At 42.3% G+C, this 15,888-nt stretch overlaps 1 protein-coding gene across 3 annotated transcripts in view; it reads left to right on the top strand.

Moving 5' to 3' along the window:
* TTC39B (tetratricopeptide repeat domain 39B) overlaps window positions 1-15,888 on the top strand; it is a 134,375-nt gene that overhangs the window by 69,200 nt on the left and 49,287 nt on the right. Inside the window, exons 4-6 of one of the 3 annotated variants that reach the window (XM_082657553.1) lie at window positions 10,733-10,843; window positions 14,037-14,168; window positions 15,146-15,222. In XM_082657553.1, the coding sequence (XP_082513679.1) occupies window positions 10,733-10,843; window positions 14,037-14,168; window positions 15,146-15,222 (320 nt within the window). Of the gene's footprint in view, window positions 1-10,732; window positions 10,844-14,036; window positions 14,169-15,145; window positions 15,223-15,888 lie in introns of those variants that run through there. The other 2 variants (XM_082657554.1, XM_082657555.1) reach the window with 2 other exon arrangements.

Here is a 15,888-nt window from a genome sequence, read left to right as displayed (position 1 = left end):
GGGCTTGGCGGTTTGTCTTAGGATTCAACCCTCACAATATAAGGAAGCGGTGCGATATTTATAAGGATTGAGGAATGGAGATGAAGTTGAAAATAACTTCTCAGGATCTGAAGGCGTTTATTTTCCACATTACTTTTTAATTTCATATGTCTCTGCTCATGGAAATCTGAGCTATCTTCAGAAATATGTATTCCTCCCTCATAGTTGTCCTCTAACTGATCTCATAGTTTCCTAGGTAACCACTGCATCAACAATTATATAATGCTGAGTTTGAAAGCTGGGATAAAATAAATTCAAAAAATATTACTGAAAGCAGTGATAAATTAAGGGCATAGCATTCAGAGAGAGCTCTGGGCTGGATCGGTAGACTGGGAATTTTCAGCATATGTGTAGTTCTGAAGGCATGAACTGTACGTGCTCTTTCCAAGAGAGAGCAAAACAAATGAGAAGAGAGTGAAGGAAGGAAGCCCCATGAACACAGACATTGAAGGAGCAGCTAATGGAATGATTTCATGCAGAGCTATGGAGGTTTGAGGGACAGGACGATTAAATGAGATGGTAGCTGCAAGGTGGGCAAGGGGTTGGGGAGGGGTGAGTTCTGGAATGAGGTCAGCAGAGCCAGGTGTTGCAAAGAGGTCTACGTGGATAAAGGCTGGAAAGCATCCTTTGTATTTTGTAGTTAGGTCATCATAGACCTTTAGCTTAGAGGGTTCCTTGCCAGGCTGCAGTGGAAGATGAATGGGAGGAGGGGAAGTAGGGAAAGTGAGAGTCAACTCTTTTTTGAAGCTTTTGCCTATGAAGAGAAGGAGTGGGAGAAGTTCAGGAGAGAGAACAAAATCGAAAGTTATCTTTTTGGCTGGTTTTACTTTAAGTAGAAATGAGTGAGATTTGTGCGTTTTCTGAGTTGGAAAGAGGGCAGAGAGGAAAAGGTTTAAAGACATATAAAGGAAGAAACAGGAGGGAAACGTAAGAAGTATAGTATTAGCATTTGTAGGTTTCGTTTTAAAATTAAATTATTAAAATTAAGATTTTTCTTTAAAAAAATGAAACAATAAAAATTCCTACTCTGCCTTTCAATCAACAGGTCTTCTAATGCATTTGTAAAAACAAGCACTTGTAAATTTATTGTGAAGCAGCCCAGAAGGACATCTGCAAAGTTGAGCAATGCTTCTAACTTGAGCAAGTCTGTGGGTAGTTAGACCGCATAGAGCATAATGGCGCCCTAGCTAATGTATACTCCCCATGTGACTGCTCCACTGACACCCGGTGTATTGCTCCTCCACACAAAGCTGTGAGGCAGTCAAGGAGGGAGTTTAGTCACTATTTCACAAACGAGCAATCCTGGATGGCAGGTGACATACCCAAGGTGCCTCAGCCAGGCAGTGGTTTATCTGCATCTTGATGCTCCATCTCCTCATTTCCTGGCCAGAGCATCTTTAATGATGAACCCATTTGCTTCCCTGGTTGTAATCCCTCTCATCTGTTTAGTCTTACAAAGTGCTTTGACAACCATGGGTTCTTTTTTTTTTTCTTTCTTTTTTTTTTTTTTTTTGCGGTACGCGGGCCTCTCACTGCTGTGGCCTCTCCCGTTGCGGAGCACAGGCTCCGGACGCGCAGGCTCAGCGGCCATGGCTCACGGGCCCAGCCGCTCCGCGGCATGTGGGATCTTCCCGGACCGGGGCACGAACTCGTGTCCCCTACATCGGCAGGCGGACTCTCAACCACTGCTCCACCAGGGAAACCCATTTACAGACATTTTAATACTTCACTTATCAAGCCTAGATCATAGCTCAGCATGGGCACAGACCATTGGTAGCTTTAATTATTACCTGACGAAAGCTGGCATATGCGAATCCCAGAGTTATGCAAGGAGTTCTGGTCACCCGGAAGCCTGAGTTCTAAAGACTGTTTAGTAGGATGAGATTTTCAAATGGCTAAATCATTAAGGTTATGGGCAAAATTTGACTAGAGGCTTGTGAGAGAAAGGAGGGACCCTCTCTTGGATTGTTTAGTCAAGAATGCAGCATAGAGGGAGTTGCTGTTTAAAGGGTATAGGGTTTCAGTTTTGCAGGATGAAAACGTTCCGGGGGTTAGTTGCACAACAACGTACAGATACTTAACACTACTAAACTGTACACTTAAAAATGGTTAAGATGGTAAATTTTTAATTATGTGTGTGCTACCATAGTGAAAGAAAAAAGAAATGCAGGATAGTTAACCCAGACATTATTATATAGAGTTCATCCTAGTTTTCTTTGACCTCCTTTTTGTTTTAGGTACTAGGTACATTTCCCATGCTATTAAGACATGTGTATCATCTCGTCTTGGAAAAATCCTTCCTAGCTTGAGAAGGAAACCTCTGGACTGAGTTCAGGAAAGCTGAGACAGGGTTTTTGTGTGCATCTCACCTTCTTGCTGTACTTTCTTGCTTCTTTCTGACTCACTAGGCATTACCCTAAGGAGCTTCTTCTTCGTTGTTTATGGTTGACCAGCACATTCACTAGTAAGAAAAACCAGGGGGAGTTAGCAATCTTTGCTAAAAAGAAGCCACTTCAAAATAAGTTTTATTAGAGATGATTGGGCAAAGGTTAAATTATTACCATACCAATGGGCTATTAAAGAGCAGCTTATTATAATTGTATTTATTAATAAATCGGGATAGGAGGAAAAGGCAATAAGCACAGGTAATTTAAAGGAATTTGATGTATCATGTTCTGGTTTTGAAGACTAAGTGCTTTTTAGGAACAATTGATTAAAAACTCCACTCTTGGGCTTCCCTGGTGGCGCAGTGCTTAAGAATCCGCCTGCCAATGCAGGGGACACGGGTTTGAGCCCTGGTCCGGGAAGATCCCACATGCCGTGGAACAACTTAAGCCCGTGTGCCACAACTACTGAGCCTGTGCTCTAGAGCCCGTGAGCCTCACTACTGAAGCCCGCACGCCTAGAGCCCATGCTCCGCAACAAGAGAAGCCACTGCAATGAGAAGCCCATGCACCGCAACGAAGAGTAGCCCCCGCTCGCTACAACTAGAGAAAGCCCGCGCACAGCAACGAAGACCCAACTCAGCCAAAGATAAATACACAAATAATTCATAAAAAAAAACTAAAACAAAAAACACCACCCTTGCTGTTAGTTAACAGATCTACTAAAATAGACATGACATGAAGCACTGTGGCACATAGGGGTGGCTCCTGATCAGAGCTCTGCTGTCCTGTTTGGTTCTGAATGATGAGCATGTGATTCAGGAGGAAAGACTAGGCACGTTTATTCTTTTAAAAAATAATAGTATTTCCCTATTCCTTTAAATGCATTATTTAGGAGCATTTTGACCTTATATCTTCTTTGTTGCTCTTCCTAACAGCAATGTTAATAGCTGTTGAGTAGATATTGTCATATCCTCATACCCCTTTTCTAGATGAGGGAACAGAGTTGGAGAGATTAAGTGACTTGCCTAAAAGTCTACACAGCCTACCACAGATTGTGAACTTATTGGGTCCCTTCTCTCCCTTGGGTAGTTAATGAGTTGTACTGGGGGTCTCTGTAGTCTGGTTGTCCAGCTGTGCGTGCTCCTTGAACCTCTGGGCTCCACACAGCTGAATCAATAGGCCTGACGCATGTTGGCCAGGAGTTCTTGAGTACAGATGCGATCTTGGATTTGCCTGGGAAAGAACCCTGAGTACTCCCACACACGTTGGTAAAGGTCTCTGAAGAGTAAACCCTGACCCTGCTACCATTCTGTGCCTATAAATCTTAAGTGTTTAGTTCTTTCTTTGAAAGAACTGTCTCTTTTTGGCCTAAGTCTAGAGCCAGCTGAGATATCGGTAAAGGGGTCAGATCAATAGAGATCAGACTCTCAGCTTTATTATTCTTAAAGACTGTATTGGAGGACGTAGATTAGATGCCTGGAGAAATGGGCTTTTGACACACCTCTGAATGAACTTCAGGTGCTATACTGCAAGCTTCCCTGGTGAGGATGGTGAGGGTTGTGGGGTAGAACCTGCCCTTCTTAGCTCACCGCACTGGGGAGAGTATAGATTATAATGTACCCACTTTCCCTATAGGAAGGGGGCCAGGTCGCTTATGCCCAATCAGGTAACTCCTCTCCTAGAAGAGGAGTGCAGAGGTGTGAGTGTTATGCAGAGGAGTGTTATCCAGCCAAGGCCCGCCTCAGGGAAATCTGAGGCGTGGGAGGAACTATTCCTCCCTCACAGCTGTTAACTTTCTAACTCATCTGTGAATTTCCTAGATAGCTCCATCAACATTCATAATGCTTACCTATTACTATTGATCCTTTATTACATAGAAGTGGATTTAAAATTAAGTTCGTATTAGAGATGCATTTGGACAGTTTAAAAGTGTTAACTATTCGATTGGGTGTGCAATTATTTTAAATAATTGATTTATCAAGTAAAAGAGGCAAGGAACTTAGAAGTACAGCATTATTATATATTGGTTTTTTAGACTTCTATTCATTTTAACACAAATCATAAAAATCCCCTCTCTGCCTTTAAGCAACAGTTCTCATGAAGCAGATAGGGTTAATATTGGGTCATTAGATTATGTGCAAAGTGTGGAGAAGCTTCGCCAGGTCATAAAGTATGAGTGTGTATGTGGTTCTTATCAGGCAAGGTTGGGCAGTTTGACACTCTTAGATAATTATACTAATGCCTCAGTATATATAAGTGCTTATATTTTTATTTCCATGAGCATACCTGATTTTTATAACTACCTTATAAAGTAGTAACAGCAGGCTTGACTATCCCCATCATACAGATAAGGAAACGGAAACTTAGGGAGGTAAGGTGGGCTGTTCAAGGCTTCAGAGCTGGGAATTGGTGGAGATGAGACTTTTTTCTTTATAACACTACTTTTATGTTTTAAAATCTTTATAAATCAAAATTTCATCATAAAAGTGACATGAACAGAGTTTAAATAATATAGAAAGAAGAGGAAAAAAAGTCACCAGTTACCTCTCTACCCAACATAGCATCAGTATAAATTGTGAGTTCTCAGAGGACAGAAACAACATCTCCAGGTAAATAACTGAAAATGGCATTGCGAGTCTGAGCTCAGGTTATCTGGGACCACAGTTTTAGTGGAATTAGTACACAATAAGAAATTTCTGATGGAGGGTCTTGAAGCAAAGGGGCTCCTGGGCTCTTGAATGCAGTAGAAACTTTTTCTGGATGCACTTAGCAAAGAACCCAGAATTCCTGTCTGCCTGCTGCTGGCTTGATCCATAATGGCCCTCTTCTCCCTGCGCTCCTGCCCCCATCCTCAAATCTTCATAAATAATAAAATTCTGGCATGTTGATTATCTTATAGGGAATATAACCTTTATGTTTCAAAGGGCTAAGTTTTCACTTCTGTTTGCCCTTATAGCCAGTAAGGTTTTTTTTGTTTTGTTTTGTTTTTTGTTCTTTTTGCGTTACGCGGGCCTCTCACTGTTGTGGCCTCTTCCGTTGCGGAGCACAGGCTCCGGACGCGCAGGCTTAGCGGCCACGGCTCACGGGCCCAGCCGCTCCGCAGCATGTGGGATCTTCCCGGGCCGGGGCGCGAACCTGCGTTCCCTGCATCGGCAGGCGGACTCTCAACCGCTGCGCCACCAGAGAAGCCCCCTTGGCTGTTTTTAAATAGTCGGACTCATCACTCTAGGCTGGTTGGACCGGTGTTATGAGGCTGAGCAGAAGGGTTTATGTAGTAAGTGTGGCTGCCATTTTAGGTCCTTGATTGAAGGGGGCAGTGTGATTGAACACCTGTTTTAGGCAGAATAGACTGAGGGTGGTGTCCAGAAAAATTAGTATTATCTGGGAGCTTGCTGAGCCCATCCCAGGCCTACTGAGTCAGAAACTCTGGTGGTGTGGCCTAGTGCTATTGTTTTAACAGGCCCTCTGGTGAGTTGAATGCACGCTAAAGTTTGAGAGCCGCTTAAGCACAGCTGGTACTACGAAGGCATTCTTGGAGACTGTTTCAGAATTCAGGCTTGAAGTGGTGATCGTCTCAGTTAATATGGCGGCAGGGGGAATGGAGAGAACAGCTGACCCCCAGACGTGTGTGAGAAGTCCTAGCTGAGATTCCACTTGCTCTCTTGGTCATTCTTTGTGGAACACATGGTAGCACTGGTATTCTGGAGAGGAGGGGGTCTTAATTTCATGTGAACAGGTTAGTAAAACGCTTAGAAGGGTTGAGTTCACTGTGTTTGGAGGTGCCGAGCGCCCACTTCTGTTCTGAGGGGCACTCAGAGCGCCCCTCTGAGCTGGGCTTGCAAGTGCATCCACCCAGGTGCCAGTGTGGCCAGCTGAGATGCAGAGGTGGCTGTTTCTGTGGCAAGGGGACCGGTATCTGTTCTCAGCCCATTTCTTGGTAACAAAAGATGAGCTGTACTCTGAGAGAACTGGTGGGAGTGGAAATTAAGAGAACAGGTGAGAGGTAACACTGAAACACCTAATGGTTGAAGGGACGGGGTGATGAGGGAGGGAGTGGGCATTGCTGAGCTAAAAATTTCCTTTTGTTCTTAGAATAGAGTCCAGACGCAAGAGGGAGGGGATATGGGGATATATGTATACGTATAGCTGATTCACTTTGTTATAAAGCAGAAACTAACACACCATTGTAAAGCAATTATACTGCAATAAAGATGTTTAAAAAAGTAAATTAATTAATTAAAAAAATAAAATAGCATTGCTATTTAAAACAAAAACAACAAAACAAAGTCCATCTTCTCCTCCACCATGGTGTCTGTTCTGTGCCTGCTTTCTGTCCTCATTCCTCCCACTCTCGGCCTTGCTCTCACCACATTCCCAGCTTAGAACCTCCCTTCTCCCCTCAACCCAGGTATTCTTGTGGCGGCCTCCATTCTGCAGCACTTGGATGTCACCCTCTTCAAGAACTTTCTATGAGCATCCTCATTAATGTTGGGCCTCAACCCACCCCCTTCCCCAACCAGTTTCTTCCCCAGACCACTTATCCCAGTATGAGATGATCTTAGTTACTGGTCTCCTTGTTTTAAGTCAGCCCTCCCTCCGCAGCTCTTCCACAGCCGGGAACCCTATAGGTCTGCTCAGTGTGTATTCCCAACACCTAGAAGAGTGTCTGGTGTGTAGTTAGAGCTCCATAAATATTAGCTGAGTGAATTCTAGGTAGAGATTTGATTGCGGGGGGGCAGGTAGGGGGAGGAAGTAGGGGGAGAAATGTGTCTGTAGACACCAGGCAGCACATGACAGCTAACTTGGCAGGCAGTGGAGGTGAAACAGGATAAATCCAAGAGATGCTCAGGAACTAACACTGACAAAATTTGGAGCTGGACTGATATGGAAGGTATTAAGCAATTTACTTGTGAAAAATTTTCATGAGAGAGGTTTGTGAACTCCTAGCATTCGTATTTGACCTCTTCATTCACTAGAAACTTAAGGGCAGAGCAATTCTGTGTTAGTATTAGGGTTCTTCAGAGAAAGAAGACCAGTAGGAGATATATCGAGATGGGGGAGAGAGAGAGAGAGAGAGAGAGCGCGAGCGAGAGAGAGAGAGAGAGAGAGAGAGAGAGAAGAGAGATTGATTTGTCATGGGAATTGGCTCACGTGATTATCAGAGCCGAGATGTTCCATGGTCTGCTGTCTGCAAGCTGCAGAACCAGGAAAGCCGGTGGTGCAGTTCAGTTGAAACCCGACAGCCCGGTAACCAGAAGCACAAGAGAGGAGAAGATAGATGTCCCAGCTCAGATAGAGAAGAGATCACGCGTTCCCTCTTCCTCTGCCTTTTTGTTCTATCCTGGCCCCCAGCGGATTGGCTGATGCCCACCTACATTGGGGAAGGCCATCTGCTTTACTCAGTTCACCAATTCAAAGGCTAATCTCTTCCAGAAACACCCTCACAGACCCAAAAATAATGTTGTACCAGCTATGTAGACATCGCTTAGCCCATTCAAGTTGCCTTAGAAAATTAACCATCACAAAATGAGCTCTCCAGCTAACCCCTTTTCCAAGAGCTTGTCTCCTTTCTGCACCACCCTGGAGGAGAGATGCTTTCAGGTCCCAGGCATAAGGAATTCTGTTTCTGAGCGTCTCACAGAGCAGCGCTCTATCCCCCCAACGCATCCGGCCACTCAACAATACTTACGGGGTTGTAGTATGTTCTAGATACAACCAAAGGCCCTGGGGGCATAACAGTGACTAAAACAACCTCCTTGCATTTATATCCTAGAGAGGGAAGATAGCCAAAGACAAACAGGTCCACAAATATAGGCACAAGATATTTTGGATGGTAATAAGTGGTATAGAGCAGACAAAACAATGAGAAGAGGTTGGGCTGAGGTCAGCGAGGCAGGTCTTGAGTTGGTGCTTTTTGAGCTGATATCTGAATAACAAGAAGGAACCAGCCATGAGAAGACCTGGGGGCAGAGGGTGCGTGGTTCCCTGCAGCACCTTCAGAACCCACTTCTGGAAGATGAGTAACTGAAGTGGGATTTTTGTTTTCCTGCTTAAAAAATGAATATGGAGAGGATGGTGGCACAGAAATTCAACTTTCAGCACTTTGAAATGAATCATTGTACTGCTTATTTCCTTACTGACATACTTTCTTGTTAAATGTTGTTACACAAAACATTTTACAGATGGCTGTCATTTTAAAGGGCAGAATTTCTATCAATCATAAATAATTAACATGAGTTTCAAAAAAGGATAAAATCATGACTCATACAGATGTAAAAATGAACAGATGTTAAAAATTTTACTTAACTCATTAATCAGGGAGAGAACTAGGCAGATGTTAAAACAGATTTGAAGGAGATATCAAAACAGCACAAATTTATATGGAGTAAAGGAATGTTGAAATGAATGTGAAAATTCAGGCGAAACTAGCTTCTTCCACAGTGGAGGAGGGAAGTCGATTGAAGGCCAGGACAGAATTTACTTGTGTTAAGTAACAAGTTCAACTGACTAAATTTGAAGATCTAATTGTCTTTATTAAACTCTTTGTGAATTGGGCAGCATCCCATCTAGCAATAGAAAGGAGCTCCTTCAGGCTGCAGGAAAGGAAAGGTTTTTCAAGGCAGAGAAGAAGCAGGGGAAAGAGGAAATTAATAGCAAAGAATGCATTGTTTTAGGCTAGGTTGCCCTCCTAAGGGAAGTGGAAGGGGTCTATCAGTGGATTTCCAAGTGCTGTTCAGGAAATTCCAGGTTGGCTGGTTATAGGTCACATTCTTGGAGAAGGTTGGAACTGTAATTAGGTTAGCTTTAAGTCCTGGTGGGGTTTAGCATAAATGACTCCATTTTGCGCCTGTTGTCTCTTTTCTTTTAACATCTTTATTGGAGTATAATTGCTTTACAATGGTGTGTTACTTTCTGCTGTATAACAAAGTGAATCAGCTATACATATACATATATCCCCATATCTCTTCGCTCTTGCGTCTCCCTCCCACCCTCCCTATCCCACCCTTCTAGGTGGTAACAAAGCCCTGAGCTAATCTCCCTGTGCTATGCGGCTGCTTCCCACTAGCTATCTGTTTTACGTTTGGTAGTGTATATATGTCCATGCCACTCACTTGGTCCCAGCTTACCCTTCCCCCTCCCTGTATCCTCAAGTCCATTCTCTAGTAGGTCTGTGTCTTGCCTGTATCCTCAAGTCCATTCTCTAGTAGGTCTGTGTCTTTATTCCTGTCTTGCCCCTAGGTTCTTCATGACCCTTTTTTTTTTTTTTTTAGATTCCATATATATGTGTTAGCATATGGTATTTGTTTTTCTCTTTCTGACTTACTTCACTCTGTATGACTGACTCTAGGTCCATCCGCCTCACTACAAATAACTCAATTTTGTTTCTTTTTATGGCTGAGTAATATTCCATTGTATATATGTGCCACATCTTCTTTATCCATTCATCTGTCGATGGACACTTAGGTTGCTTTCCTGGCTATTGTAAACAGAACTGCAGTGAACATTGTGGTACATGACTCTTTGAATTATGGTTTTCTCAGGGTATATGCCCAGTAGTGGGATTGCTGGGTCATATGGTAGTTCTATTTTTAGTTTTTTAAGGAACCTCCATACTGTTCTCCATAGTGGCTGTATCAATTTACATTCCCACCAACAGTGCAAGAGGGTTCCCTTTTCTCCACAACCTCTCCAGCATTTATTGTTTGTAGATTTTTTTGATGACTGGGCCTGTTGTCTCTTTTTTAACACGTGTCTATAGATAACAGTTATTTTGTATTGATATCAGTTACGTATAATTTACAGAGCTGTAAGATAATTCCTGTGGAATCAAAAACAAACAACCTGGCAGCGTCTTCTTTAGATTTTAGACAATGCAGTTTTCCACGGACATACATTCTTACCTCTACATAATCAAAGTACAACAAAATAACCTCTGCTCCCACTCATGAATAGATGTAGTTCCTACACTTGTGATCTTTGGAGTGATGGGGGGACTGTCATTTACTAAGTGCCTGCTATGAGCATTATTTGTCAGTTTGTTCCATCTTCAAAGCAGCCCCATGAAGTAGTTGGTGGTATTCCCATTTTACAGATGAGAAAGTCAAGTTCCCAGAGGTTAGAGACACAGCTAGTAAGTGACAGAGTTAGAATTCCAGCCTGTCCTTCTGTCTCCAAAGTGTACACGTGCGCGCGCGCGCACACACGCGCACACACACGCACACACACACACACACACACGCTCCCTGTGACAACTTGCTAAAAGTAAAAACTGTAGAAATTCTGTGTATTTTTCTCTTGATCTTTAGGTCACTGTCAACCAAGGTGGATCTCAGGAGTGGCCTGGAAGAATGTGCAATGGCCCTGAACTTATTTCTAAGTAACAAATTTACAGATGCCTTAGAATTGCTTCGACCATGGTAATTAACTTTATTTCTTTTAGATAAAATATATTTTTTTGGATGCTTTTGATGATTCTGTCTCTGATGTCATTCTTGTCAGTTAATTTTTCTGCACTTCCTCCTGAATATTTATAAACTAATTTGGTTGAGACCCCTAAATGTTGATTAGTTTTAATATCCAGTTAAGAAATCTGTCTTTTCAACTTTAATTAGTAGAGCATTTCTGATTCTTTCTCCTATCTTAATTTCTATACTTGTTCAAATAGTGTCATCTTATTAGTTTCATAGAGCTTCATTTGGCTTTCTTCAGTGAAATATTTTTATGGATATTCCTCTGAAACTTAAATATCATTGAGAAAAGTTTCTTTTGAAATGGGCATGGGTGGACGTCCCTGGTGGTGCAGTGGTTAAGAATCCACCTGCCAATGTAGGGGACACGGGTTTGATCGCTTGTCTGGGAAGATCCCACATGCCGCGGAGCAAATAAGCCTGTGAGCCACAACTACTGAGCCTGCGCTCTAGAGCCCGGGAGCCACAACTACTGAGTCTGTGCGCCTAGAGCCTGTGCCCTGCAACAAGAGAAGCCACTATAATGAGAGGCATGCGCACCACAACAAGGAGTAGCCCCTGCTTAACCACAACTAGAAAAAAGCCTGTGCCCAGCAACGAAGACCCAATGCAGCCAAAAATAAATAAATAAGATAAATAAATTAAAAAAAAAAAAGAAATGGGTGTGGGAAGAACTAAAATATGGTAATCTCAGTTGCTAAAAAGAAATTTAAGATAATAAAAATCTTACTGGGACTCCCTATTTATGTGATAAATCACTTAGGCAGTTTCATTTCAATTAATAGTACCTGTTAATTCTGATGATGTGGCAGCAAAACCTATGCTTCGCCTTCTTACTAGGCCTCACTTTGACTCCATGTACAGTGTGACTAGAGCTCGGCAGAAATAATCTTGCCTTGTGCCTCCAAACACAGTGTCTTACTTGGATGAAGCTTAGACCTCAGATAATAATTTCAAGACAGTTACGTGGGTACAGAGTGGGACTCTCATTCCTTTGAGGAGTCTGTAGGGTGAGCAGGGTGATGTGACTCTGGTCATTGCCTTTGAATCTTAGAAATTAATGTGCCTACTGAGGCTGTGGTAATTCTCAGACTTAGAAGAGCTGCGATCAGTTAGCATTTCAGAGGTTAAGAACAGATGATAAAATAGATGGTGAAGTCCCCGGCCTACGGAAATTGCCCAGGGCTGTCTCCACCCAGTGCTTGTCTCACATCCTCTACCTCAGGGGTTCCCAACTCCCGGGCCACAGACAGGTACTGGTCCCTGGCGTGTTAGGAACTGGGCCGCACAGCAGGAGGTGAGTGGCGGGTGAGAAAGTGAAGCTTCATCTGCATTTACAGCCGCTCCCCATTGCTTGCATTACCGCCTGAGCTCTGCTTCCTGTCAGGTCAGTGGTGGCATTAGATTCTCATAGGAGCGCGAACACTACTGTGAACTGCGCATGTGAGGGGTCTAGGTTGCGTGCTCCTTCTGAGAATCTAATGCCTCATGATCTGAGGTAGAGCTCAGGGGTGATGCTAGCACTGGGGAGCGGCTGCAAATACAGATTGTCATTAGCAGAGAGGTTTGACTGCACAGAGACCATAATAAATCCATGTGCCTGAATCATCCAGAAACCCCTCCACCCCAACCCCTTTTGTTCGTGGAAAAATTGTCTTCCACGAAACTGGTCCCTGGTGCCAAAAAGGTTGGGGACCGCTGCTCTACCTTGCCTGTATCTGCCTTTTTCCTTCTGTCCTTCTTAGTCCTTCAGACCTCTCTGTCTGTCTGTCTCTTCATCTTCTGTCTCTATATCCCTCTGTCTTCCTCTCTCCCTCCCTCTCTTTCTCTCTCCTGTTGTTCTCTCCTCTCTCAATCTGCCTGCCTGTCTCCTTTGTTTTTTATTCAAAAAGTCTCCATTTTTTCTCCTTCAGTGACACCCAGCTGGTCATAATATGGAATGAAAATAAATGAGAGTCTTACACTTAGTCAAGTTTTATATTCTCTGATCTTTATGCATGTTTCACTGTTAAACATACGTTTTTCCCACTTGAATACTTTTTTTTCCCCTTGGAGAAGCTTTTGGTTTAAAATGTGGGGTTTATATAACATTGTAAATCAACTACACTTCAATAAAAAAATTGTTTTTTTAAATGTGAGGTTTAAAACCACAATTGCTGATTCACTTTGGGCTCCTCTTATTCCTTTTTTTTTCTTTCTTTTTTCTTTTTTTGAATAGCCAGTGCCCTCACTGTTTGGGACTAACTGCAAATTACCAAAGGTTGTTTAGACTGTTTCTTGGGGGAAGTATATTGTGGCTTGTATTTGTTTTGCAGAGCAGCAAAAAAAAAGTATTTTAAAAATGTATTTGATTAAAAAATAAAACCATGCATTAATATTGTAGATCTTATAAATAACTAATTAACATAGCTTAAGAAGTTTTGAGGAAAGAGATGGTGAGGTTTTCATAGCCTGAGAGTCTGGGATGTGCCATCCATTCAGACTGAATGTCCTTAAGAATCGAACGCATAACTTGATAATTTGAATTATCCAGAACTTTAATCAGGATTCCCAGATAATGGGATTAGATTCGGTAAGAGATCTACCATGAATTTTTGTCTGGGCCCTTTGTGGCTGACCTAACTTATTGCAAAAGTCTTGCTTCCTCGTGGCCTCTGGCTGGGAGAAGGGAGGGGATGATTTTAAACAAGACTTACCTTTCAAAAACCATATCAGAATTTCTCTGTCACAAACTATGTTTCCAGTGGCCTCTATTTTAGCACTTATTTCAGAGCAAAAGACGGTACACTGCTTCTTGTACAACTGGGAAAAATTGGGTTTGCTTTGAAACATTTTCTAGGAAATGAGTCAGCAGGCTGCCCCCTTGTGCTCAAACAGGGAACAGCATATGCCGCACTCTGCTTCAACCTGGAAAGTTTTGTGCTGCCTGCGTGGGCTTGAATTGGAAAGTCCTCAGAGTTTGAGTTCTTTAGGGCATGTCTTTCATAGTCCATATTATTTCAGTGATCATGGTGAAGGAGTAAAAGTCGTTACTGTGAAAGTCACGTCATGGGTTTACTAGAATTTCTTGTGATTAGTTTCAGATGAGACCTGAATGCTTTTCAGTTGAATTGAAATGTAGTAATTTCCGTGTTCTCCCCAGGGCTAAGGACAGCATGTACCATGCCTTGGGCTACAGTACCATTGTGGTGCTGCAGGCCGTCATGACCTTCGAGCAACAGGACATCCAAAATGGCATTTCTGCCATGAAGGACGCCTTACAAACTTGCCAAAAGTATGAGCTGAGTAATTAAATACTTGAGACACGCCTACAAGCCTTTCTGTCTGTGTGACAAAATGGATGCACTTAGCCTGACAGAGAGCTCTGTTGGAAGTTGGCCACGGTTATAGAAAAGGACTTGAGCATCACAGGTTCCTGGTCTCATGTAGTTTTATGTACGGGAGATAAAAATATTTCCACTAAAGAATTATAGTAGGATGCTGGGATGGCGGAACACGTGGCATCTGTATCTTCCACTTTTCTCGTTGGTACTTGAACTACCGAGAAGGGCTGAGGATTTCAGTGGGATTAGCAGCAAGCATCTCTCGGGGTCCCCCTGGTGGAGCGTTTAGGTACCACATGCCAAGCCAGGCCAAGCAAGGAGCATTCTTTTTTTATGTGGGAAATGCTGCGAAGTCAGAAGGGAGTCTTTTATTTGTCCAAATAGAGATATTTAAACACTTTTGCTTGGTGTAAATGACATGGAATTTCAGTTTTATTTTAATCTTTGTGTGTATAGGAAGCTCCTAGCAAAAGCTGTTAACTAGCATTGGTGAATTTTAACATTGCTGAAATTATGTCCTCTTGTAATTATGTTTCCAGCCCCTCAAGGGAAGAGAGTTTCCAAACACTGCACTCTAACTCCATTCTTAACCCGTGACGAGGTGACCCTTAACAACAGAAATACTGATTTTAGCCATAGAGATCAGGGAAGGTGCATGACAGGGTTAGTATTGACTGTTACGTGTATGTTTGTCCATGCACTTGTTCAGTAAGCTTGGGTTAAATGCCCACAGGATGCCAGTGCTGGGAGCCGGGTGTGCAGGGTTCAAAAGGGTGGTCTCTGCCCCAGAGATTTTAGGGTTTAGAGTTCTCTTTTGGTGACTCTTTGGTGTGATTGTGACTGAAATGAATGTCAAATGAAAATGAGCTTGATTATTGTTATTTTTTTCTTTCTGCTTCCCATCTCCCCTTCTACTTATTCTCTGCAGATACAGGAAAAAATGCACAGTCGTAGAATCTTTCTCAAGTCTTCTTTCTAGAGGATCATTGGAACAGCTGACTGAAGGTAAGAGGCCTTTAAAAGGTTTTTTTCCTTTCTTTGAAAAACTAAAATGTGGTCATGCTCATAAAATTCAACACTTAAGTGTATAATATAAAGTAAATGGAATGTCTTTTTCTCTTCCCCATAATACTCACCCTCTAGAAGTAACCACTGTTAACAGTTGGTTTTCAAGCCTTGCAGACTTTTCTGTGTACATGTACAAATATATACAGAAGGTACACATAGGATTTTTGTAGTTTTTCATTTTTTGCTAATGTAGAATCATGTGATACATGTTAGGCTACAATGTAATTTTTGGCAATTGACTTTTTCCATGTCAAGACATATAAATTGTACCTCATTCTATTTAATAGCTATTTAGTATTCCTTAGGACAGGTGCCACCAGTTACTTACTTTGTCTCTATTGAAGGGCAGTTACATTGTTTTTTTCGCTATTACAAATAATGCCTTCATGCATTTTTGTAAGTATTTCATAGGATAGATTGCTAGAAGTGGAATTACTGGGACTATTTGAAAATAGAAAACATTTATAGATATTGACAGTTTTTTCTACAAAAAATTAGGTCAGTTTATATTCTTACCACCCGTGTACAAAAGTTTCTATTTTTCCGCAAGCTATTAATTTTTTCCTCAAGGTCAAAGTAATTTTGATACCTTTAAAATAATGA

The sequence above is a fragment of the Grampus griseus genome, assembly GCF_964374135.1.
Source record: "Grampus griseus genome assembly, chromosome: 6".
Taxonomy (NCBI): Eukaryota; Metazoa; Chordata; class Mammalia; order Artiodactyla; family Delphinidae; genus Grampus; species Grampus griseus.
Note: the sequence above shows the minus strand (reverse complement) of the source record. Positions and strands in the feature narration are given on the sequence as shown.